The sequence below is a fragment of the Engystomops pustulosus genome, chromosome 8 (genome assembly GCF_040894005.1).
Source record: "Engystomops pustulosus chromosome 8, aEngPut4.maternal, whole genome shotgun sequence".
NCBI classification, from domain to species: domain Eukaryota; kingdom Metazoa; phylum Chordata; class Amphibia; order Anura; family Leptodactylidae; genus Engystomops; species Engystomops pustulosus.
The window spans coordinates 94505119-94532466 of record NC_092418.1 but is presented as its reverse complement, the minus strand read 5'-3'; the positions used below and the strand labels follow the sequence as shown (position 1 = coordinate 94532466).

The window sequence follows — 27348 nt, the reverse complement described above, 5'->3', positions numbered from 1 at the left end:
TCTAAAGGGGAGATACGTTGGAATTCAACTGCCGATTTCTTTTGTTGTGGTGAGGTAATCTGCTGCTAGACGATAATCATCTTCTTGACAACCTCTATCTAAAGTAAAAGATGGCAATGGGGGCAGTAATCAGCTGACCAGCCATTTCCACAGTTTCAGGCAGGACAAGGAAGAAGAGCCAGTGTGGTAGGGGGTCAGTGACATAAATATTCAAGTCTTTTAGATTTTTTATTCTACACTGATGATTCTTAAAAAATGTGCAGCTTTTGGGATGTAAAACAACTTTGCCTATTATCTTTGTTACCTCTATGCAACATTTCCTTTGCTATCCCCCTCAGATTATCTCAGAGTTGCAGTAGCTGCTTCCTCTCCATGTGCTGACAAGCCCTATGAATCCGTACTTTGTTTACACTTTGTTTCTCAGATGGTTTCATGGGAAGGGAGGGGCTGTTGCTCCCTGCTCACAGGGGAGGAGGTCACGTGACAGTGAATGCAGCAGAGCTGGATGTGTATGCAGATGTCTCCTGCACAGAATAGTGAGGTACAAGATCTCTCTGTTCCCTATAAGTCCCTCCATCCCAGTCTGTGATTGTACAGAACGTTGTCTGTCTCTGCTTGTCATGTTGTTCCCTTCCCCCACCTTGTTATCGCCAGTATAGGCTCTGTGCAGATAAGCTATTAACCCTTAGTGCTCACACAGCATAGGCTATAGACTTCATGTACTATACATCCTTTATATTATGTGCATGTCCTCTGCTCCTCCATGTGATGGAAAGCTGCCAAGCTGTCACCATATACATCCTGTATGTGCTGTGCATGTTCCCTGCTCCTCCATGTTTTGGAAGCTGCTGGTCACCACATACATCTTGTATGTGGTCAGTACAGTGTTCAGTGGATTTACTTGTGGGAAACTAAATGGATTTAATGCTAAATTACTTTGAGAGAGAACACAAGGCATCATAGGATCTGTGGGCAAGCTAACTGGCCTCAGCCTGAGGGCATAGACTGACAGACATTAGTCCCCGCCTACTTCACCTCTGGTGGGAAAGATTTCTGTCAAACACTTTCAGAACAGAAATGCCAGCACTTTGGAAAGAAAAGGGCGAGCAGCACAATATGGGCATCGTTCTGTTTGTTTTCAAAGGGGGAATCACATATAATAATTAGGTAAAATCACTATAACTTTATAGTTATGCTTTAAGGAACGTTATATCTTATACTTACCACAAGATTCCCAATCACCATCACTAACATGAACACCAGTAGGCACATGGATTGTCCTGCCACCTCCATACAGTCCCACATGGTTTCAATCCATTCTCCACATAGCACTCGGAACACAATCAGGAAGGAGTGGAAGAAGTCGTTCATGTGCCATCGGGGAAGTTCACAATCATCCGAGATTTTACAGACACATTCCTTGTAGCTTTTACCAAACAGCTGCATGCCGACCACAGCAAAGATGAACACGATGATGGCCAACACCAAGGTCAGGTTTCCCAACGCTCCCACTGAGTTTCCGATGATCTTGATCAGCATGTTCAGGGTAGGCCATGATTTTGCCAACTTGAAGACACGAAGCTGTGAAGATAAAATGCTAGTATTTTATAAACCCTTACTTAAATTACATTAATTCAGTCGATTACACTGTATATTGTCTATCATCTCCAGTCTGGAAACATCTAGCAATGCTTTTATAATAGAGTAAAAGAGTTTTATAATAAGAGTAGAAGCTGCAATAAAGAGACAGTGGAAAAACTAGTGGAAAACTGCAATAGTATAAAATAACATAATACTAAACTGTAGATGTCTAGATATCTGAAAATAACCTAAAGTAATAGCTTTTTATCCAATTCAGTTTTAGAACAAAGGAATTCTTACCAATCTGAATGATCTCAAGACTGATAATCCTTCCACATTAGCAAGGCCCAGCTCCATCAAACTCAGGCTCACTATGATACCATCGAAAATGTTCCAACCTTCTTGAAAATAATAGTATGGATCGAGGGCAATCAGCTTAAAAACCATTTCCGCTGTGAAGATTCCGGTAAAAACCTAGAATAAATGGAAATAGATCTCGTTAGTCTGATTTACCGGTCATTACATGTAGAAGGGCAGAGAATCATCTTGTAAATTACAATCTACATTCAATGCATAAAAGGCAGACACCAGACATGTGCTTTACATATGTATTTTATAAATCATTTAGCAAAATTTTCTCATTCAGTGTCTTTTGTTAGAAATAGATATTGGTAGAACTGGTAGTCAGTGGAAAAGAGCCAGTAAAATTACAGCATTTTTTTTTTTGTAATTAATAACATGTTTAAATATCATAGTGTAGAATGTGAAAATTATAATAACTACTATCACAGTTATAGAATTTCGAACAACCTTTGCAACTGATCACATTACCGTAATACATTGTACCATATGTCCCTTAAAGCAACATTAAAGAGAACCTGTTACTTCTTATGTGGTTGTTTTATCACACTTGGTCACAACAGCTATAAGTGGTTAAAGGGATTGTCCACATTTTATATTGTTTTAATCTAAAAAGTTGTATATACTTGCCTCCCTCCCCCCTTCCGGTTCAACTGCAGAGGCGGTCATGGCCACCAGGTTTCTGTTTGTTTAAAGAGGCTGGCAATGCCATACCGACCACAGACACGCGCCTGCTACATCATTAGTTAATAGATGTGCACTGTGGTCAGGATGGCCCTACCAGCCTTTGTAAAGAAACAGAGACCAGGCTCTGATGGCCGGTGTCACTGCTGAACAATAGTGGCAGAGAGGTAAGTATGTTATTATTTTAAAAGCTCCCCAAACACATATTTAAAAAAAACCTGGACAACCCATTTAATAGACTGGTACACATTTTGTATGGTTAAGCCTCATCCCCTGAACCCTTTATATATACCATTCTAGAAATCATGTTCGGGAAGGGAAGGGATCAGATAACTGCATTCCAATGAAACATCTAGTCGAGGACATTAAAGTCCCCATCAAGCAACCCCAATAGTGTTACATTGTGTTGAGGTTGAAATTTCTTCAGAAGCCATTTTGTACAGATCTGCACGGACCCTAAGTGTCTTATTATCCTACACATTCTTGCAACTTTAGAAGAATTTGTAACTTTTCTGTTTCCATTTTCCATCTAGCACATCTTTCATTGTCTTCCGATTTCTTCACAGCATCTCCCCACGCTGGTCTACACAAATTAGTCTTGCCTTTTAGAATAATTTCTTGTAAACTACCTTTCTTTGAATGAATCTTCAATATGCCGGTGGGATGCCGGATAAAGACTTAACAATTATTTTGGTTTACCCATCTACTTATCATTGTGGGAACATTTTGTTAATTGCTTCTCGAAATTACCCCAAACAATTCTAAATACCATAGCTATGTAGTCACAATGAAAATGTTAAACTTCTATACAGAACTTCTAAAAGATCTAACAGTATGGGTGTCACCAATGGGCTGTTAGCCGGCATGGTGTGTTTTACATTAACAAATGGCTGGAACATTATATAAGCCTCCTTTGTGTGCATCAACCCCACCACGTAAGACTTTAGTGAGAATGGATGTTCATAATTTTCAAACAACTGCCAATGGTGGCCATAAAATCTTAATTATAAGTACATGTTCCTACACACTTCTCTAGTCCTGATGGCACCTTTTGTATTCTCTCTTTGTTTGGCATTTGCACAGGTGACATTCACAAGTATTAAAAACACCAGATTTGCTGCTGCATCCTTCTTTGGTGCATCAAGTATCCAGAAGTTCAGGCGGGATACGGAAACACAAAAAAATGGACCATGGAGCACTGCCGAATGGTGGGCCCTGAGAAGAGCCAAGTCAAAGGAAAAGTTTTATCCACACTATAAAAATGCATACAGATATAGTACCAATTTTATCTCAAAAAACAATTGAATAATCTATCTTTTGACTTGGCTCTTCTCAATAGCCCCCATCATGAAGTGTTCCTTTGTGTATGCTTTCCCAACCTAATATTTATGGTCAGCTTTAAGCTGCCCAAAACGTTAAATATAAGTCATCCATATCTCACCTTACCGGAGCCCGGGGGCTATCTAATCTGTATAATGGACTATTTAACGGTGATAAGATGTTGGAAGGAAGAGGGATGGCATCAACATACACAAAGCTTTGTACCCAAGTGGGATGAGTCAATTATTTTCTCTGAAGCTCAGCTGAGTTGGAACTATCAAGTATATACCATAGGTAATACAGAATCACGTAACAAGGGTGTGTATTAAGTGCAATAACACTGATATCGTTATCACTTTACAAATCGGTGTAGATCTTCCTATTGACAACTTTTTTCACCTGGTCTTAGGGGATCTACTTCCACTTCCATCCTGAAACTGGAAGGTGCTTCCTTCTTCTCTCTCTGCTAAAATGTGCTAAAAAGTGACCGACTGACTCAATTGACGAGCTAGACTAACACCCCCCTCCATCATGGCTAACGAAGCGACAAGGACTAGTCCCTTCATCAGGCCACTGAAACACGGAATTGGGGGAATGTTCCTGTTATGTCATAACATGTAAGAAAGTGAACACCTAGAATCGGGAGAGGGGGTCTACAATAGAAGAATGAATTCAAATCTTAAAAACAAATTATATTAATAAGTGCAATTCTATAATATTTTACACACAGTAGAATATATATTTTTTGCTGGACAACCCTGGATGGATACAACTTCCCTGAGGTTCTTGTACCATTCATAATAATTATTTTCAAAGATAATTAAACAGATCTCGTTATAACACTACTGCATCTAATCCTTCTTTCTCATTAGTATTGAACACGTTCACATTCAGTAATATGCACTAAGAACTTAATCTCATTTGCTTTTCACCACTGGCCCTTTGTACTGCTGTAACTCCGCTGGCTCATCATAGAAAGCGGCACTTTCACAATTTGAAAATGCAGGATTAATGGGGGCTTTTTAAGTTAAAAATTGATTTTTATTGGGGAAATCCTGATTATACAATTGCACAAAAAATCAGTTTCATGTCCTGTGTATACAGAATAAACAATGGACATGCAAAACTCAAGAATCTTATCACATTGATCCAATCTTGGAGCAACATCATTAAGGGGAGAATGTTATATACTTTAGAAAAAGATTCCATATAGGCTTTAGATAGTCCTATTCAGCTGTTATTCAGTCCCTTCCCAGGACTAAAGTCTGTATACAGAGATACCTGTCCGCCACTTAGTAGGAGCATCCACTACACTCCTACGTTCAAAATGAGCAGAGATTAGTTGAATGTTTTTTCAGAAACTCCTTGTACCAAACACTTGCTTTGGAGCTGTATAAACAGACCATATAGTTGGCTCTGTGCAGGGGCATAACTACCAGGATGCTGACATAGCTGCTGCGGGGCCAGGAGTGTCAGGGGGTCCGGCCAAGACTGAGACACTGCAAACAATGGAGGAAGTGCATCAGTGTATACATATTCTGCTGCACGTCTTCCAGTAAAGCTATTTTGTATCCAGCTCAGATGTAGAAATACTGAGAGAGGTGGTATGTATATGATGTGTATATACTGTATGAATATGCTCTGTATGTGAGTGTATATGATCTGTATATACTGTATATATTTGTATAAATGATGTCTATATACTGTATGTGCATGTACATGATGTATTTATACTGTATGATGTCTATACAGTATGTGCAATGATACATATGTACTCTATGGGTGTATATATTATGTATGTGCATATACATGTAGTGTATATGTTGTATGTGCATATATATAATGTGTATCTACTTTTATAGGTATATACTGTATGATATGAATATACTTTATATGAGTATACATGATATGTATAAACTGTATGTGTTTATATGAGGTGTATATACTTTATATGAGTGTATATGACATATATATATACTGTAGGCACTGAATATACTTTATATGAGTACACAACTGTACTGTTGTATGGGTGTATGGGTATATGATTGTGTATATGGTGAACCTTTCAGAGACCAGGTGCCCAAACTACAACCAAATCTCACTTATTTACCATCAAGTGCCAACATGACAATTTAAACAGTAACTCATTTCTCCCTGTTCTTCCACAACATTCAATCGTATCAGCATCCTGAGTACACCAATATAGTTGAAAGCAGGAGGACAAAATCAGATGTCATTGTAGCTTCTCTCCAGGGTCTCTCTGTACAGGAAGAATCATGGGGCCAGCAAGGGGACCTCAAAAGATAATCTGGCCCAGTTCACACCTTCTCACTCTTTCTCCAGTTCCAATCAGTCAAGGATGTGTCACCTTAAAAGAGCTTTGAGAGCAGCATCTCAAGTTGTCTAAGACTGCAGGTAGACTTGAGTCTTCTCTGATGAACTCTGTCCTGGGGCGACAGCCTGGGTGCCCACAGAAAGGGCTCAGAGTGCCACCTCTGGCACCCATGCCATAGGTTCGCCATCACTGGTATAGAGTGTATATGCTGTACATATGCATGCATGATGTGTATAAATATCTGAAAGTGTATAAATGTGTATAGAAATATTTTTTTTGAATGTTTAAGAGGAAGAGGGGCCCCATGCACAGGTCTGCTATGGGGCCCAACCACTCCTAGTTACACCCCTGGCTCTGTGTCATATCAAGGTTCCTGCCAACTGCTTCTGGCTCTGTTTATGTGACTCTAAGCAGCTGGCGAAGAGACTATGTGGCGACCCCCTCTCAATCAACTGTCGATGGCTCATCCTGACAATGGACCATCAATGATAATTTCTGGAAAGAAATTTAAATTCAAATAAGCCAATCAAGTGTTAATTTCTACTCATAGGGTCTCTAGAGAAATAACTTTTTTTGCTTACCAGGTTACCAGCAGAGAGGACATAGTTAAACTCATCTGTCATCGGGTAATGCTCCATAGCCATAAACAGTGTGTTCAACACAATGCAGATTGTTATGGCCAAGTCCACAAATGGATCCATCACAACCAATTTCACTACGTGTTTTATTTTCAGCCAATCAGGACTACAATCCCAGATGAGGAACACGTTTGCAAACTTGTACCAACATGGTGGACACTTCTGCCTGGATTCTTCAAGTTCTGCGAAAGAAAGAGGATGGGTTTATTACTTTTTATTCTGGTTCTTATTGGAATTCTTTTGGTAATTGGTGATGACCCAATGGGGCAGATTTACTTACCCGGTCCATTCGCGATCCAGCGGCGCCTTCTCTGCGATGGATTCGGGTCCGGCCAGGATTCACTAAGGTAGTTCCTCCGACGTCCACCAGGTGGCGCTGCTGCGCTGAAAAGCATCTGAACGCACTCAACTTCACCGAGCCGGACCAAGTGAAGGTAAGCGCGTCCCAAGAGACACTTTTATTGTTTTAAATGCGGCAGTTTTTCCGAATCCGTCGGGTTTTCGCTCGGCCACGCCCCCCCGATTTCCGTCGCGTGCATGCCGGCGCCGATGCGCCACAATCCGATCGTGTGCGCCAAAATCCCGGGGCAATACAGGGAAAATCTGCGCAAATCGGAAATATTCGGGTAACACGTCGGGTAAACGCGAAGCGGGCCCTTAGTAAATGACCCCCAATGTGTTTTACTTTCAAGTACATTGCAGCTTCACATAATATTGATAATGCCTACTAAGAAGTGCCCTGCACTGAGCTTCTCCACAACCTGGTCCCTGTTCTATGACTACTGGCTGTGTCAGCCAATGGTGCCATACCAGAGTAAGGGGCAGATTCAGGAGCATTTCCAATTTTTGATGACAGGTTCCCTTTAAGCATTAGGGATCACTTCGGTAGCACTCAAACCTTTTGAAAATGCCTTATGCAATACAGTAAAATGGCAGGTCAAGAGTCAGCCCTGATGCTCAATGTCCAGGGGACTGTCGAAAATAGTCCAGCACCAGGGGCATAATTACAGGGATAGCAGCTATAGAACGCTGCTACAGGCCAGAGTGTCAGGGGGCCCAGCCACATTAACTAACGGAGGAGGTGCACCATTATTTACAGTGTACTGTATGTAAGGGTGTATATTCTGTATGTGTAATAATAAGATGTATATAAACTATGGGGAGTATTTACCAAGGCTTCGGCAGCACACTAGCTTATTGCTAGCACTTGCAATTATTTCTCTCTTCCCACCATCTGTACGCCAGGAGAGCGTGGAGGGGTATGAAGGAGGGAGGCATGGCCGGCGGGCCATGATGCATTGGCAAACGAGCATCGGCGTGTGATAAATATCCCCCTATATGTGTGTATACTGTATGTATCAGTGTATAGATATATGTCAGTGCATAAAATTTTTTAACCCCTTAACGCTCTGCGCTGTAGCTCTACGGCGCAGAGGTACAGGGAATGTATGAAGAGGGCTCACGGGCTGAGTCCTCTTCGTACAATGATGGGGGTTGTTGCATATTGCAGCAAAACCCCACCGCTTATAACCGCGGCTGGTTAATGTACCCTAGATGGTCTAAGAAATAGTGAAAAAAAAGAAAAAAAAAAGTTTAAAAAGTAAAAAAAAATTATAAAATATTAAAATTTCAAATCACCCCCCTTTCCCTAGAACTGATATAAATCATAATAAACAGTAAAAATCACAAACACAATAGGTATCGCCGCGTCCCAAAATGCCCAATCTATCAAAATATAAAAACGGTTACGGCCGACGGTGACCTCCGAGACGGGAAATGGCGCCCAAATGTCCGAAATGCGACTTTTACACCTTTTTACATCACATAAAAAATAGAATAAAAAGTTATCAAAATGTCGCACAGACCTCAAAATGAAAGGAATGAAAACGTCAGCTCATTTCGCAAAAAATGACACCTCACACAGCTCCGTACCCCAAAGTGTGAAAAAGTTATTAGCGTCAGAAGATGGCAAAAAATTTTTTTCTTTTTTGTACACATTCGTTTCATTTTTGAAAATGTATTAAAACACAATAAAACCTATATAACTTTGGTATCACCGCGATCGTACCGAACCAAAGAATAAAGCTGAGGTGTTATTTGGAGCGCACAGTCAAATTCGTAAAAACTGAGCCCACAAGAACCTGACGCACATGTTTTTTTTTTCATTTTTTTCCACATTTGGAATTTTTTTCCAGCTTCGCAGTACACGGCATCACAGGAAAGTAAAATTTGTTACGCACAAAATAAGCCCTCACACAGCTCTGTACACAGAAAAATGAAAAAAAAAGTTATGGATTTTTGAAGATGGAGAGCGAGAAATTAACGAAAAAACCCTGCGTCCTTAAGGGGTTAAAAGAAGAGGGGCCCCATTCAGAAGTCTGTTAGTCGGCCCTGTCTTTCCTAATTCCACCCCTGCCCAGCAGATTGCAAGTAAACGAAGCACTAGAATCCATGCTTGACCTGACACCTCTAAGTTATGGAGAAGAGAACCACTGTTCATGTGACTGGTGGTGGTTCCAGCGGCTGGACTCCCTCTGATAAGACTATTATCCTCTCAAAAGGATTGAGGATAACATTTAAAATTTTAGGACCAACAAGTGGACAGCCCAATTCCACCTCTGAACCAAGTAGAACCAACCAATTCTTAGTAGGCATTTCACAAGCTCCTGCCTCTGGCAGATTGGGGAACGTTTTTAAGCATGATATTCCCCAACAATTCCATGAGTGTGTAGGAAGTTTTTCATGCAATAACGCCCATTCATTGCAGCTGCCATAAAGCTCACTTACCTTCCATGGTATTGGTCAAAATGCTGGCAACGCTCAATGCTCTCTGCCTCATGGCCGTGGGATCTTCTAACAGATCCATAGATACCTGATAACAGCTCGATTTCCTTTTCCTCATCTCCGTTTCTGTCGTTGTTCCCTGAAATAAAACTATTCATTAATAACCAAAAGCCATGCAGTGCGATGTGATCTTTGCATTCAGTCTCTCGTATCCGTTTTTTTTTTGCCTTGTGTTTTATATAAGTTTTGTCATCTTTACTGACTACAGTAGTCTCTGCATATAATACAGAATGATCTATGAAGCGTGATGGGCTAAGCATGTGGCAGGGAGGTGATGAACTGTGCATATACATATATCTATATGTATATCTTTTGAAGAGCAAGAACAATTATGATGTCACATATTTTGGATATTCAAAATATTTTTTTTTTTAAAGCGGAATGTATAACATAACCGGCAACAATGGAACAAATGAAAATCAAGAAACGCACACTGCATTATGCTGAAAGTTTCTATTTTTTAATGTAATTTGTATAAATCCCATCCACTTTGTTGGCACTGTAAGTCACTGTGGGTTAGCCATTGGCAATGAAACCTACATACAGCGATTACATTGTGTCATCTCAATAAGCAAGGGCAGGAGAACATTGCTTTTTGTCCACTGGAAACTTCTCCCCCTTCCATATTGGGTAAATGGAAAAAACTAAAGTCCTAAATCTACCCCATATGGATTTAGGGCAAGTGTTCCTGCTCAACTATTTCTACTTTCACTTCCATTGAAGTTGTAGGATTCTTACAAGATGGATTCAAGAGATGAGTCCAGGTCAAACTTTTGCACCTACGCTAGATTCAGGACTTACGATCCCCGGGGCCTTTAGGATTCCTAGCAGTTAGACACCACATTGACCCCCTATCCCGAGGGATTGGTTTGAGTATCTATTGCATCCAATAGACTTTGAGGACTCTAGATGCCTATGACTTAGCAACAAAATACCACTGTTTTGTTAAAGGGGTTAAAAAAACATGGCTGCTGGGATATGGAATCCCTGGATCACTTTGCAGGGCTCCCCTACCCTTGAGAGAGCTTTAGTATTATCACCCTAATGATCTCTCAGTAATTTCATGGTTCGGATGCGTCCTCAACAATTAATACCATCCTCACACACTACATTTACACCAATTTTGTCATAAAAATTTTGTTTTTTCTTGCCACCCCTCCCCCAGTGTGACCCTACCCCACCGCTTACCCTTATACTTTATTGCTCAATTGATACAGTAGCTGGCTATGTATCCAATGAGACTGTTGTATATTTGATCTTTTCGCTTATTGATCAATAAAGTTTTGTTGAAACTAAAAAAAAACATGGCTGCTTTCTTTCCAAAAACTGCTCCACCTCTGACCTAAGGTAGTGTGTGGTATTACAGCTAAAGAGCAATACCTACACAAACTATGGTGAGGTGTGGCACTGTGTTTGGAAGAAAGTAGCCCCCCCCCACTGACAACCCCTTTAAACTACCTGTGATGAAGCATTTTGAAACGGCAAAGTAATGTTCTGCAGCCAAAAGTTAATTTGTGGATATAGCTGAATCCCTGCACTTGCCATTGATGAGTGTGAGGTATGAGATTTGGAAATTTCACATTAAACGCTGTGATACATGATAGCTACTACTTTAGCCGAAAATGAAGCAGCTGCTTAGCAACAATGAGCAATTAGCGGCAACCATAGAAAATAATAATTTGCTTCATTTTCCCCTTAGGGAGTTCTCTCCACAGACACATAATCTGTCATAAACAGTTGTACTGTCAGAAAGTAGGGTATTTTTTAAAAATATTGTTTTATGATCGTCATTTAGATATGCAGTAATTGTAGTGCCTGAAAGTGGAATTAAGGGCCCCCTTAAAGGGGTTCAACATTAGGGTCCCTGGCAGTGACTGTTACGTGTTAGAAAAAGTTAAAAAAAAAACTTTTTAATATACTTTAATATACTTGTATTTAGGAATGTGTTTCCAGTTTCCACATTCCCTGCTGTACACTAGAAGCAATGGTCGGGGGGAGGGGGGGGGGGGGTTGTGTGAGAGTTGGGGGAGACCAAAGGCAGATCAACATTGCCAATGGCCTTGGTTATATGGTAATTGTGGGCCATCCACTATTGTTAACCATCTACATATGGTACCAGAACTGAGCTTCTAGAGAAAGTCACTTCTGTCAGCTTTTAATTCTTGAATTTCAAGGAAATCCATCAGAATCCATTAGGATAAACCAGGGACACTTTCTCATCAGATTTCATTTTATAAACTGTGGGAAGATAAAAGCTGAGCTCTGGTTGGTTGCCATAGGCAGCTTGAACAGTTCTGCTCTAAGAGACTGATGATAAATCTTCCCCATAGAGTAGACTGTGGATGTAACTTTATGCATTAATGTCACCTTTTAGTACCTAAGGTTTTATTTCCACTTTATGCACATGTATATCCAGCATGCAGACACTCAAAAAGCTACCAAATAATGTTAATAGCTAAAGCTGATAATATGATGTTAATGGGAAACTAGTAAAATTCATATTTTGCAATAAACACATTTTAGATTAAATGAAGGTGCATAACTATGCTCTGCCCAATGTTTGATGCCATACAGACACGTGTCCAGAAACTTTAAAGGGGTTGTCTACTTTAAGCAAATAATTCACTTTGTTTGTGTAATTAAAGTACAATTTTCCAATATACTTTCCGTATCAATTCCCCATGGTTTTCTAGATCTCTGCTTGCTGTCATTTAAGAAAAATCTTCATTGTTTACTTCCTTCAATCCACGGTCATGTAATGAGTAATCAGAGCAGTGTGTTATAATGAACCATGCACCAGTGTGACCTGACATGACCAAGGATATAATGAGCTGTGCACCTGTGTGACATCACATGACCAAGGATATAATGAGCTGCACACCTGTGTGACATCACATGACCAAGGATATAATGAGCTGTGCACCTGTGTGACATCACATGACCAAGGATATAATGAGCTGCACACCTGTGTGACATCACATGACCAAGGATATAATGAGCTGCACACCTGTGTGACATTACATGGCCAAGGATATAATGAGCTGCACACCTGTGTGACATCACATGGCCAAGGATATAATGGGCCATGGACCTGTGTGACTTCATATGACCAGGGATAAAATGAGCTGTGCACCTGTATGACATTTATATGGTACAGCAAGGTGAAAAACTTATAAAACTTAACATTTATTACAAAAATTACTTAAAAACCACTATATTCGTGAAAAATATTACATCAACATCAACAACAATGGGTCACTGTGCTGTATATAGTGTCAAAAAGCACAGGGCCCATAAAGTAGTGCCATCTACACCACTAGTCACAAGTAAAAACTATGTACACAAGGTGATACACGCCAGGTATCATGCCAGACAGCATAAAATAACATACCTGGCGTGTATCACCTTGTGTACATAGTTTTTACTTGTGACTAGTAGTGTAGATGGCACTACTTTATGGGCCCTGTGCTTTTTGACACTATATACAGCACAGTGACCCATTGTTGTTGATGTTGATGTAATATTTTTCACGAATATAGTGGTTTTTAAGTAATTTTTGTAATAAATGTTAAGTTTTATAAGTTTTTCACCTTGCTGTACCATATTTATATAACTAGGTGATTGGTATAGTCCCCTCCTTATTGTGGATCTAAGAGTAAGCATAGGGCCGATCCTAGCACCTGTGTGACATCACATGACCAGGGATATAATGAACTGGAGCTGTACACCTAGGTGACCTCATATGACCAGGGACATAATGAGCTGTGCACCTGTGTAACATCACATGATCAGGGATATAATGAGCTGTGCACCTGTGTGACCTTATATGACCAGAGATATAATGAGCCGTGCACCTGTGTAACATCACATGACCAGAATTGGTTTGTATTCACAGGAAGGAAATAATGAAGCTTCCTATAGAATGACAACAAGCAGAGATCTGGAAAACGGCAATGAATGGGTACGGAAAATACATAGAAAAATTGTTTAACATTTTTTCTACACAAACAATATCAATTATTTGCGTAAAAAGAAAGACCCCTTTGAGCTGTGCCCGACTACTATGGTCTTTACCAACAAAAGGCTATTACTTTAAGGAAAACTAAGACATATTTATAATTCATGCAAATGTGAATTTTGCCATTTGTTTCCCAAAAGATTGTCATAATACTTCTATCTGAAATATGAAGGTTATGTACAAAGATGAGCAAATTTAACTCAGATTAGAAAGGGGTCATTGAGACCAGACCTCACCCCCATATCACGGGAGATCAGTGGTGATCTGACCAGTTGTGTCCCCAGTGATCACGTGGATTCCTTGTACTTTGCATAATGATGCTTTGGTTTGGCAGACGCTCCGTTCAGCGATACTTTAGGGAATGGTATTTTTCACATTCCCATAGAGCTGATTCGTGGTGCGTCCCATCTGTATGACCATACACTTTGATAAATAGGGCCTCCAATCTCAGGATCAGTGGGATTTAAGTAGTCAGATAGAGGAACAGTCAATAATAATGTGTAGCATCTTAATTTCTCCTACTAATGAACACATTTTTAAATATGATTTGCTCATCTTTAGACACATTATAGCAGTGATGTACTAACGACGTGCGTGTTGAAGCAGCCGGGGACTATTCACACTAGTATTAGTGTCAATCAGGTAATTTGTGGAGAAAAACAAGCATACTCTATTTTCTGCCAAATACCGCATTTTTTGTACTATAAGGCGCACAAAAACTTGAACTGTGCACATGTCTGCCACCTGCTGCTCATTCATCCTTATAATCAGGTGCGCCTTATAGTCCAGTGCGCCTTATATATGAACCGTACTTACAGACAACAGCTGCCCAGGTCTGCCACCTGCTGGTCATTCATCCTTATAATCAGGTGCGCCTTATAATCCAGTGTGCCTTATATATGAACCTAGACATTTTAGCAGGCATTTATTAATAGTGCGCCTTATAATCCGGTGCGCCTTATAGTCCGAAAAATACGGTATACCCTTAACTTGACAGGTACAGGGGCATAACTTGAGGGGATGCAGAGGGAGCAACCGCAAACGGGCCCAAGAAGCTTAGGGGGCTCATAAGGTCACTTTCCCTGATGAGAAGACTAGTGCTATACACTATACATTATAGACGGGGCCATGGCACAGACTTTGCACTGGGGCCCATCTGCCTCAAGTTATACCGCTTGGCAGGTACCATGTAGTACATCAAGATTCAGCCGATTCTGAATCCAGCATGACACTAGTGTGAACAGAGCATTGGGCAAATAACAGGGTTACTAAGGAAAAAATGTTAGAAAATGCAGGGAATAATGGAACAATATGAAAGGGGGTATTTGTGGTGGTAACTATATGCAGAGTTTCAAATTTTGGCTATATTAAGAATTTTTTTTATAGGATTTTACCTTTAAAAGTATAAAAGAAATTTCCCATAATCACATGAATCAAATACAATGACTCTGACGAACATCTCAAACCTCTCATCACCACCATCTTCCTAGTATCAGTAGTCAGTTCTACATATACAATTTTTACTTCCCCAAATTGGTGGTGGATGAAAGGGTTGAGAGACCAATTTTTTTGATTTTGTTGGAAAAATCAATGTACAAATAAGTAAAAAAACACTACAACTTAGACACAACCAGACCCAGGGTGGTCACTAGATCCAGTTGTGAAGATAAAAGATATGTGGTATTAAGGCACCACCATGCCTAGACTACATAAATCTTCCTTACATTGTCATCAGAAGCTGGTTTATCTATTATCACCTCTGGAAGTAGTAGTCCAACAGGCGACGTTGGGACAGATGGACCACCAAGCAGAGAGACCACTCCGTTGCAGTCCACGGTGCTGTGCATCTTGCCGTTCGCTGGAAGCATAGGTATGGTCTTTGATGCCTTGCTGGTCTGGCTTATGTTACTGTTCCGCCTTTCCGTGTGTCTGTGAGGTACAAACAAGGAGCCTCTCCTGCTTTCATTGTCCTCGAAGGTGCTGTGTTCATCGTCTGCAAAGTCATTTTCGGAACCCATGTCTTTTGCACGATTTCTAAAGCTGAACAGACTGGCTCTACTATTGCGTCTTGGAGAAAAGAGAGATCCACGGATGCTTAGCAATGACTGCAACACAGAAGAGAGTGGATTATAAATGAAGAAATTTAGGACTCAGACACATCGTTATATGAGAGGTTGATCAACAAATGTATTCTGACTGTCCATAATCTTTCATGGCAACATTAAAAATTCAGAAACTAAAACAGTCTTCTGCTCCCTAAAATATGCCAAATATCCTCCTCATGGTTATTTTAAATAAAATTCCCCCTCACACCCTATGGATTCATTAGATACAGCCCCCTTCACCCCGACAGATTGTTTTATGTGGGCCCCCCAACAGCTCTGGCACCGGCAATTGCCTGGGTAGCCCCAGTGCTGGCACTGACCCTGCCACTGACCACAAGAATGGACTCCCACTGATCATGAGCATAGAGTTTTCTCCTCCCTTATTGATGGAGTGGCAGGTCAAGCACTGTTCCAGTGTATACTATAGAGCAGTGATGGCGAACCTTTTAGAGAGCGAGTGCCCAAAATGAGACCTAAAACACACAAGCTTTTCCCAAAGTGCCAACACGGCAATTTAGGCAGTAACAAACTTATTGCTACCAGAATCTTTGAGCTCCAATCCGACCCTGTCCACACCTCCTCACTCTTCAGACAGGACCAAGCAGCACAGGATGGGTCAGTACTTGGACTGCAGGAAGGTGTCATGTCAGGCAAACTCTGTGCCTGGGAGACAGCCCGAGTGCCCACAGAGAGGTCTCAGAGTGCCATCTCCGGCACCAGTGCCATAGGTTCGCCACCACTGCTATAGAGTGTCCAAATTGTAGAGAACAGCTCTCGTGTATCTCCGGCACTATCTTAAACTGAACGGAAGTGTCGGAGATACCTAAGCACTATGCCCATAGTATGAAATTGAGTAGCAGGACTCAAGCTTCCACTCCATAAATAAGTGAGAACGGGGCCCCCCTTCTCATAATCGGTGGTGGAGCATTATCGTTATTGGAAGGGGTCCCAGCAGTCAAACTACCAACAAAAAGATTGCTATCTCCTATCCTGCAGGGGAAAGCAATTTAACTTGGGGTAGTCTCTTTAAGGCCCCCATAAATATAAATATCATTTGTCATGTATCTCTCTCTTTATTTCATGCACATGCTTAATTGGAGATAGTGACAGCAATATATTTCCTGAGGATGAAAAAAGGATTCTAACTTGCCAGATCCAATTTGCACCCCTTATCGACCGCCGGAGGCCCCAAACAAATGCTTTGAGCCATTCTATATCTAACATACTGTATATTTATTTTCATGGCACAAAAGACCTGAAATATTGAAATTTTTTTAAGCAAGCCATTAGAGTAGCCAATAGCTTACATTTCCTGTTTTCTGTGGCTCATGTTTTTATTATATTTTATTTTGTAATTAAAAAGACAATCAAACATAGACATGGTGCACAAGCCAATCCTTAAACAATTACACATGGTCTGTGGTTCATTTTTAAGTCTAATACAGACGGTCCCCTACTTAGGGACAACCGACTAATAGACGACCCCTAGTAAAAGACAGACCGCTCTGCCCACTGTGACCTCTGGTGAAGCTCTCTGCGATCTTTTCTTTAGTCCCAGACTGCAATGATCAGCTGTAAAGTGTATGTAATAAAGCTTTATTGAGAATCCTTGGTCCTATTACAGCAAAAATGTTGAAAAACCAATTGTCACTGGGACAAAAAAACTTACATACAAATTCAACTTAATAACAAAGCTAAAGAACCCGGAGACTGCCTGTCGTAACCCGGAGACTGCCTGTATATACAGCAGATGACAGTGTCATCTGTTATAGGCCATGTATGCAAGTTGATGATGGGTCGCAATATGTATAAACCAACTAGTCAAATAAAAAAAATAGGAAAAAGACTTCCTAGTGTTTGAGAAAAATTTGACCAATCAAGATTTTCAACCTGCAATTATATTTTTGGAAGATATAGGCTGTTATTTGCCACCTTTAATTATCATTCATTTTATTTTTGGAAGCATACACAGGTGGTCCCCTACTTAAGGACACGACTTACAGATGACCCCTAGTTAAAGACGGACCACTCTGCCCACTGTGACCTCTGGTGAAGCTCTTTGGATGCTTTACTATAGTCCTAGATTGCAATAATCAGCTGTAAGGTGTCTGTAATGAAGTTATATTGATAATTATTGGTCCCATTACAGCAAAAAAATTTGAAACTCCAATTGTCACTGGGGCAAAAAAAAAAAATTGTCTAGAACTTCAATTATAAAATATACAGTTGCAACTTACATACAAATTCAACTTAAGAACAAACCTATGGACCCTATCTTGTACACAACCTGGGGACTGCCTGTACTGTTATACTTCTGAAAACTTAGAAAGGAAGGACAGCAACACCCCTGAGCAGAACCCCTGCCAGCTGCTGGTTTCGGGGGGAAGGGCAGTCATCTCTTCCTGGAGACTGTATAAGTCTATAGACACATCGAATAATGCTCAATCATTGTCTTATAACACACCATGATATGTTTTATAAGAAGACACTGGGGGGAATTTATCAGCAGGTTGTGTGGTTTCTTGTACTTTTTTTGAGCCTTTTTCTGTCTCAATTTAACCTTTTTTGTCTAATTTTTTGCCTCAATTGAGACTAAAAAGTCTCAACTGCAAAAAAGTTTCAAAAAGTAATGCAAGAAACTAGATGTTCCTATATGGTAACTCACAGGAGATTGTGCTGTGGACAAACTCCATATGAAGATCCTATATAATAAAACAGCAAAAACTCTACCTGGTGTGGAGAGGAAAACTTGTTTTCATAAGTTAATCGATTTCCTTCAATGGAGAAACGGAAGCCTTTTCTTTTAATACTGGTTTCAGATTCGGACTTTGGAAATTTTTCATCGTCTCCTTTCTCCTCATCTCCTCCTCGCCTCTTCTGCCTTATTTTATTCTTCCGATCTTTGGCGCTTTTTGTACTGAGCTTGGAAGCTACGGATGAACTTTCTGAAAGAGGTCCAAAGCCACCGTCTTCACTGTATTCCCTCGACAAATTTAGGGCTGCGGCAGCTGCGGCCTGGTTCAAAAACAGAAGACTTTGTTATTCTAACTTATATTAGTTATTTTATGTGAAGCCATCAAAAATTACATTATTCATGGTATATCATTCTAATTGAATTTTAATAGGATAGATTTCAACTTTAATATTTATAGTCCAAGCTAAGGGATCTTCCAAGCAAAACAAATTGAAAGTTTGGGATGTAGATAATTATTTTATTACCATATCAAACACACAGCTGGATATGTATGATTGTACCTGAGCTTCTTCTTGTTGCTTTTTAAGCTGTTCTAACATTTGCTGAAATTCAGCTTCCTTCTGCTCGGCTTCTTCCAGAGTTGCTTGGTTCTGCTCTTCATAAGCCATGGCCACAACAGCCAGGATCAAGTTCACCAAATAGAAGGAACCCAAGAAGATCACCAATACGAAGAAGATCATGTAGGTTTTTCCAGCAGCTCGAAGGGTCTGAAAAAAGTTATTCAATATTATTAGGTAAATGTTCAGGATGTGTGCTACTGCTGAGTCCTGATTAATCAGATATACCCCATAGGGAAACATGTAGTGCCACCACAGGGGAGTTATTGTGTAATGACATGACCATATAATAGACATACCATCTGGGTCCCTCAAAGCAAAAAACAATATTTGCAGTTGCTCTTAATATTGAAAAGACAATGAAGGTGCCCCCTATTAACTATTAAAAATAATAATAATAATAATAATTCCTTTATTTATATAGCACATTCTGCAGTACTGCACAGAGCTTGCTAAATCTCAGCCTCACAGTCTTATCAACCTACCAGTATGTTTTTGGAGTGTGGGAGGAAATCGGAGGACCTGGAGGAAACCCACGCAAATATACAAACTCTTTGCAGGCGTTGACCTAGATGGGACTTGAACCCAGGACCCCAGCACCATTGGTCTGTTTGGCATGATAGATTTCCTTTTAAAAAAACTTTTCACCACCACCATTAACGCAAATAATTTTCACTCCTTAATAGGTGGTCACCCACCAATTTTGGTGTAATTGGCATCTTCTCTGTAATTCTGAAGTTCAAAAATAGTGACTTAATGACCTAAGAATGGTAGGCTCAACAGAAATAATTCTAGCTGTGCCAGATTCAAGGGAACATAAGGATCTACCGAGTTTGGGTTGGTGAAGATGGTGGAAGGTTCCTTTTAAGAGGGTATTTGAAGTTGAAATCTCTTGAATAAAAGACTTTAAGTATGCAGAAACTGCTAAATTTATTTACTTCACTGTCCTATACACATGCCCATAATTTGAATAGGACAGGGACCCCTACTACTGCCAAAAGAGTCCAAACTATAGAGAAAAAATAGAATACACCATTAACTTTTTAAGTTAATCAGATGGGCTTTCACTTCCCGCAAAAATGAGTCTTCAGCAATTACGACCCCGTGCATTTGTTCATCAGATGTTCTTCCTTTGTCCATTTTTTAAAGGTACTATCCACTTCATATTGAAACAAGAACTAAAATTATAGTTCTGTTCTGATCCAATTGACTAGTTTTGACAAACTGGCACCCTGTTAAAGGGGCTGGAATCTACACTCGCTCATTTCCCCAGATTTTGGTAAAATCTTTTTGAGATTGGTTGTGTTAATGTAATTTGTAAATTTACACAGCAAAATACCCACCAGTTGATACAAGTTCTCCCAGTAGTCCTGCGTCATCAGCCGAAATAAGGATAGAAATGCCCAGCTGAACGTGTCAAAACTTGTGTAGCCGTAGTTCGGGTTTTTTCCAATTTTAAAGCACGCGTATCCTTCTGGGCACTGACTAAACACAGAAATAAAAAAATGCTAATCCATAATCTATACACAAGTATAAAAGGAAATAAATATGGTAAACTTATTAAAATTAATAAATTAAAGAAAATCTACCATTTAATTTGATACATTATGAAGCAAACATACCTTGAGAATGCTGTTGCTACACTGATGCAGAAACATATCTTGTTTAATCCCTGAGCTGAGTGGTTTTGCTTAAAAACCTATTATAAAATCCAGGATAATGCGTGTCTGGCGCTCCTATGGCTGGCTCAGCGCTACTCTTATACTTTTCAGGAGGGTGATGTAATCACTGACTTCTGCCTGAAGACAGAAGTAATCAATCACTGCACCATCCCCCAGCTTCTATGTATGAGTGATCCAGCTCAGGTTGATTAGCCCTGTCTAGACACTGCAGACAGCTTATGTGATGTGTTTATGTACTGCAATAAGCATGCAATACAGCTTTCCCAAGGTCTTGAATGTCATAATTGTTTTTCAGCAAAACCACTCGGCTCAGTGATTAAACAAGATATGCTGCTGCAGAAGTGTGGCTACAGCATTCTCGAGGTATGTTTGGTTCATACTTCATCAAATCAAATCGTAGATTTCTTTTAAGTTATTAAACTACAATTTTTGGTATATATTTTTTGTAAATTGCCTTATATTGGTCCACCTTATTTGAAGTATACAGTTACACTGTCACGCTGTTACACTCAGGGGTTTATGGTCATTGAATAAATTGAGGTAAATTATAACTTTGAGAGATCATGCGTTTATCATGTGCCTTTTGTGGTGTCACCAACAGTGGTGACATCCATCTAAGAAGAAACTAAGATCCCCATGGTAGCTGTCACATTCAGATTTGATGCACTGGGCACCCACCTATTCAAACAATTTTTTATTACAGGCGGTCCCCTACTTGAGGACACCCGACTTACAGACAACCCATAGTTACAGACGGACCCCTCTGCCCACTGTGACCTCTGGTGAAGCTCTCTGGATGCTTTACTATACTTCCAGGCTGCAATGATCAGCTGTAAGGTGTCTGTAATGAAGCTTTATTGATAATCCTTGGTCCAATTACAGCAAAAATTTTGAAACTCCAATTGTTACTGGGACAAAAGAAAAATATTTGTCTAGAACTTCAATGATAAAATCTACAGTTTCGACTTATATACAAATTCAACTTAAGAACAAACCTCTGGACCCTTTCTTGTATGTAACCCGGGGACTGCCTGTACTTACTAAAACATTTTTATTTTATCTGTCTCTTTCCATTATTTCTGCCCTATCTTTCTCTCATTCACAAACATATTGGGGAGAGGCTATGATTAGGCATGAGCAGATCTAAACCAGCCAGAATCCGGTTTCAGATTTGGCGTTCAGGTTCCCCTCCCGTCACCCCACTGCAGTGGAGTCAGCACTACCACCATCAAGGAGCATAACCAAGGTTGGCTTGTAATTAGGACCTCATATTAGTTGGCTTACTTTATGCCCGAAAACTGCAAAAACTTCAAAAAAAGGTTTTCCCCCCCAATAAGCCACACCCCCTTTTCATAGGCCATGCCCCTTTTGTCAAGCTAGTTGTAGGAGTGCCATTAAACTGTCTAAACCTCTTTATAAATGTGGTGAAGAAAGTTTTTTTAGTGCAAAGTATGACAGAATTTTGTCATGGACAGATGAATAAATCCCCCGATAGTTGATAACTACTGTTAACTACTCTGATGGGCATTTATGGTCCAGTGTTCTTTTCTCATCTGACAAATGTTGGTAGTTTATTATCCAAAATTTTTATAATTTCCATAGAGGAAACTAAAGGGTTTTGTTCAGTTGAGGAAATACCACAATGTTTAATCTAGTTTAGTTTTACACAAATTATGGGGTTTGATGCAATATTTTAAACTAACTAAAACAGATTTCATAAAAACACCTTACCCTGCATCTGAGGAGTTCCCACAGAGCAAAAAGTCCCTCTGTCCTTCCAGTCTGTACAGGTGAGCTGTGGAAACAGAGGAGAAAATTACTTTTAATGATACTTCTTTAAATAGAAAGCAGGGGGTTTGGCCATTCAGCAAACCCCCTGGGTGGATAGAAACCCCATCCAAAAAAATAACTAAATACTTATTCTAGCTGCTCTTTTCAGGGCTGCGGTAGGGTTCACCAACACATTCCCTTCTGGGTCCCAATGATGTGACACAAGAAAAAACACAGGGTTGGGCTAACTGATTGCCGTACGCCCTGTAGCTTGACTATTATAGCCCAGTCAGAAGCCACAGCTTGGCAACACAGCTTATGCTTTATTTTTATGGTTTGCAGAACATTAAGTCTAATGCTCCTGGATTTTCCATAGCCTTAAGGTGTATCAGGGTCCTGAAGTTACCAATACAGTTTACACCCCACAGGATAGGGTTACAGGTCAACTTCTAAACCAGCTGTGTCAAGGCAGCTTACGAATTATCCAGACAAACAGTCCTGCCCAAAGGGGCCACTATTTCCGAAGTACATAGGATTGTGAGAAATCTCTGGTGCTCTCTGTAATGTAATAGTGGCCAGGACTGTTCTTATAGACAATTTTTGGAGTAGAGCTGTCGAACGGGGCTCCTCCACAATCTATCTTTTTCTCTTTCTCACATTTTATTGAAATTCACTGGAACTCGGCCCAAGACATCTCATAAGTAAGACCAGTCATTTCAAGAAAGACCTCTGCTAATTGTCATAGGAGTTTTATGTCGATCACACGGTGCCCTTTAGAGTACTACATGTGGCGCCATACTCAATTGTACTAATCAGATTCTGTGTACAGCTCATTAGGTAGATCTGCCACTTGTGGCAGTAATCTCAGCATATATGTGTATATATATATATATATATATATATATATATATATATATAAGTCCTTTCTATATTACTACTAATGCATGTCAGCATACATTGCCTAAATTACAAGGATTGACTATTAGTAACAACCCCTATCCAAATCTTATAATAAGGAATATGGACTTCAGAGAAGCGTAGTCCCTGGACAGTGCATCCTTTTTTTTGGAAGACTGAATGCCACCATATACCATATTCCATTATAATGGGAACCATGGTGTAACTAGTGGTATCTGCTCTGTAGCATTATATTAATGGTCAAATGCCAGGACTCCCTTTTGGCCTGAGCCAAAGAAGCCACACATTTGGTTTAGTTCTCAGTGTCAACACTGACTTCAATGACTTAGATGAGTTGAAACAAACAGAATAATACATTCATTAACGGAAGAAATATGAATTGTATGTGACAGGTAGAAAGCTGTAGCCTCACAGTAAAGCCATTTGCTTTTATATTTTATGAATCTTTCTTGCAATTTTCATGCATAAGTAAAAAGCACAGACACGGTATGATATCAACATATGTAGTTGTATTGATGCAATATGAAAGATCACCAAAAGGGGTCTAAGCAGGGGCGTAACTTGAGGGGGTGCAGAGGTTGTGATCGCACCCGGGCCCAAGAGGTTTAGGAGCCCATAAGCTCTCACTTTCCCATATGAGAAGACTAGTACTATAAACCATACATTATAGTCGGGGACTGGCACAGACTTTGCACTGGGGCCCATCAGCTTCTAGTTACGCCACTGGTCTAAGTCTTGCAGCTGTAATATTTACCTCCTAGACCAAAGACTGAAACTATTAGACTGAAACTAAAAGCATGTACAAGATGGAACTGAATGTAGGTAAACATACTGCAAGTCTGCAACAATACTAAATCTCTATAAGGGATACTTAAAGTTTTGGTCAATCCTTTTAAAAACTTGAATAAGACTGAGATCATGATAACAGGACCATACCATAAAGAACATTAAACAACTACAGAGAACTACCATCAAGATATAGTAAAAGAAATGTCAACCAAACCTAATTCTATTGTTATATATGAGAAAAACCCTTCAATGAAGACACAACAGATCACCATTTATAGCCCGACCATTGCCTGTATTCCCATTACACAAAGACTCTGCCTACCCTGACCTTGGCTTGTTCCCTGACTATTTCTCAGTTTATCTCTTTGAAGCCACACAGCAGGATCTGTTGACTTACCTGGCTCAGCTTCCACTAACTACAACTATTCTTTGGCATGGTGACCTGGAGGGTGCCTGAAGCAACATCCAGATGCATTTTTGTCACCAAAAAGACAATTGATATGTTTTCCTACTTTTTCCATACCATGACATAGTCAAGAAATCATAAATTTGCTTACATGGGTCTTCGACGTATTCCTGCCAGTCAAACTCCGGAGGAGTAATGTTGAAGAATGTGCTATTTGTATCCAATGTGCCGTTGATGTTGTATGTCATATTGATTCTGTGATTATTGTATAGAGGCGGCCATAGTAAACATTTATTCCTTAGGTGTCCCATAAATAGCTGCAGTCCTATTAGTGCAAACACACTCAGACAAAACACTGTGAGAATCATCACATCCGAAAGCTTCTTAACCGACTGGATCAGGGCCCCCACAATGGTCTTCAATCCTAGGGTCAAAACCACGGCATTGTGTTTTTTCCATATGAACACCATCATAGAACTGATAACATCATCACAGTACAGTGAATTTTTTGCATGCAGAAGCCGGGACAAACACTTGAATGTTGACACAAAGCAGTTAACACAATGGACAGCCTGAAGCTGATGGAAAACAGTGAAATGAGTTGAAGAGACGTGGACAATTTGTGACTCTTACTGTGCCTCACAGAAGATGATGCACTTTCAAAATGGCCGCTGGTGAAATTGATAAGGCTATTTTTTTTGCTTTTGTTTTTAAAATTATTTTCAGGTAGTATTGTTATAAAAGGGAGAGTAACAGTGTAAGGGAATTTGTAGATATTACTTTTCCGTTTTTATGTCACATCATGTTAACTCTTAAGAAAACACTTTATAAATACAAGTTGCTTCAGGTGACTTCAAACAAGAATTTTATAACCTCACAAATAGTGTCTATCTCATATGTATTTATTCATCTAATTCATTATATCTATCTATCTATCTATCTATCTATCTATCTATCTATCTATCTATCTATCCGTCTATCATCTTTCTATCATCTTTCTATCTCATGGGACATTCCTGCCCAGTACCTGTGCCCTACAGTCTATAGCCCGTGCCCAGATTGACATAAAACTGCCCCATCAATGCTGCACAGCCACCCACTGCGATTTATTAGGAGTCCGGAGCCTCCAAACAGATTTGCCGAAAGCTGGGGTGGGTGCAAAAACACACATGCTGGGTTACTTAGTGCCAGAATATGATATATGTGCCCCTTTATGTTGTTTTCATTTTTTACAAAGAACCCGAAAACTAAAAAAAGTCAGTTTCAGTAAATAATTCTAGAACATATCTTCTTGTATTTCTACATTGTGACGTTACTTGGTGATTCTTCTTATGATCATTATATTGATGGGCAGAGGTTCTCAGAATTCAAATCCATCAAAATCCAAATAATATTAATATTTTGAAAATATTCTTTCTTTTTTGTTGTAAATAATACTTATATTTCCTATTAAATATGTTTACACAGCATGTAAGCTAACTTTTTGATAAGTTGATCAGTTTGATCAGATTTTTTTTCCAATGTACAAATAGGCTACCATAGAGTTTAGCTATTAGAACCACCAGAGATCAGTGATCATCACAGGTTAAAGTTTTATTTGTTTCAATATTGCCCCTTCAGGATAAATTTAGTATTACATGCTGGTTCTTCAGATCAGGAGTTGTGGCAGAAATTTTTTTTTTTGATGAAACCATATTATTCATCAAAAATCCTGTGTAGGAAGCCCCTTCGTGATGTCAGAATAACCTATTAGAATCCTTCATTATATTGATGGGCAGAGGTTCCCAGAGTTCAAATCTATAAAATCCAAAATATTGAAGGATCCTAAAAGGTTATTCTGACATTACAAAGGGACTTCCCACACAGGATCAGAATTATCTTTGATGAATAATATGGTTTCATCAAATAAATTTTTTTCGGCCACAATTCCTTATGGCCCCTTTCACACTTGTGTTTTTCACGCGCGTTTTCTGCGCATGCTTTTGACGCGCAGAACTTGCATTGCACTCTGACCTATTGTAACCAATGGGTCTTTTCAGACTTGCATTTTTTTTTCACGCACGCGCGTTTTTTTTTAACGTGCGTTTAAATTTCAGCATGCTCTACTTTTGCAAGTCACGCGCGTGAAAAACGCACCATACAAGTCTATGGAGATGCATCAAAAACACATTGCACTCTTAGACACTTGCAAGTGCAATGCAAGTGCAATGCGTTTTTCATGCATCGATTACCATAGAAAAGATAGAGCTCAGTCCTGAGTCCTTTCACTGAGACACTGAACAAACTCTGACTGAAAACTGATTGCACTCTGATGCAAAATGCGCGTTTTTCACTGACCAAACTCTGATCTCACCCTGATCAAACTCTGATGTGATCTGCAACGCAAGTGTGGAAGGGGCCTATCTGGAGAACCGGCATGTAATACTAAATTTATCCTGAAGGGGCAATGTTGAAACAAATAAAACTTTAACTTGTGATGATCACTGATCTCTGGTGGTTCTAATAACTAAACTCTACTAATTATACTAATTATAGTTGTGCACTAGTTGTGAGTGTTATACAATTTTTGTATCTTTTCTCCGCACT

The 27348-nt window shown here is 39.8% G+C and overlaps 1 protein-coding gene across 5 annotated transcripts in view; it reads right to left on the bottom strand.

The window, feature by feature from the left end:
* LOC140075670 (sodium channel protein type 2 subunit alpha) overlaps positions 1-27348 on the bottom strand; it is a 156610-nt gene that overhangs the window by 49951 nt on the left and 79311 nt on the right. For 3 of the 5 annotated variants that reach the window (XM_072121825.1, XM_072121824.1, XM_072121823.1), the window contains exons 7-16: positions 24914-25186; positions 22611-22674; positions 20541-20682; positions 19141-19347; positions 18616-18900; positions 15505-15885; positions 9706-9841; positions 6862-7100; positions 1882-2055; positions 1225-1581 (exon numbers count right to left, since the gene is read on the bottom strand). In XM_072121825.1, coding sequence (XP_071977926.1) covers positions 1225-1581; positions 1882-2055; positions 6862-7100; positions 9706-9841; positions 15505-15885; positions 18616-18900; positions 19141-19347; positions 20541-20682; positions 22611-22674; positions 24914-25186 — 2258 coding nt within the window. The remainder of the gene's footprint in view (positions 1-1224; positions 1582-1881; positions 2056-6861; positions 7101-9705; positions 9842-15504; positions 15886-18615; positions 18901-19140; positions 19348-20540; positions 20683-22610; positions 22675-24913; positions 25187-27348) is intronic. The other 2 variants (XM_072121826.1, XM_072121827.1) reach the window with 1 other exon arrangement.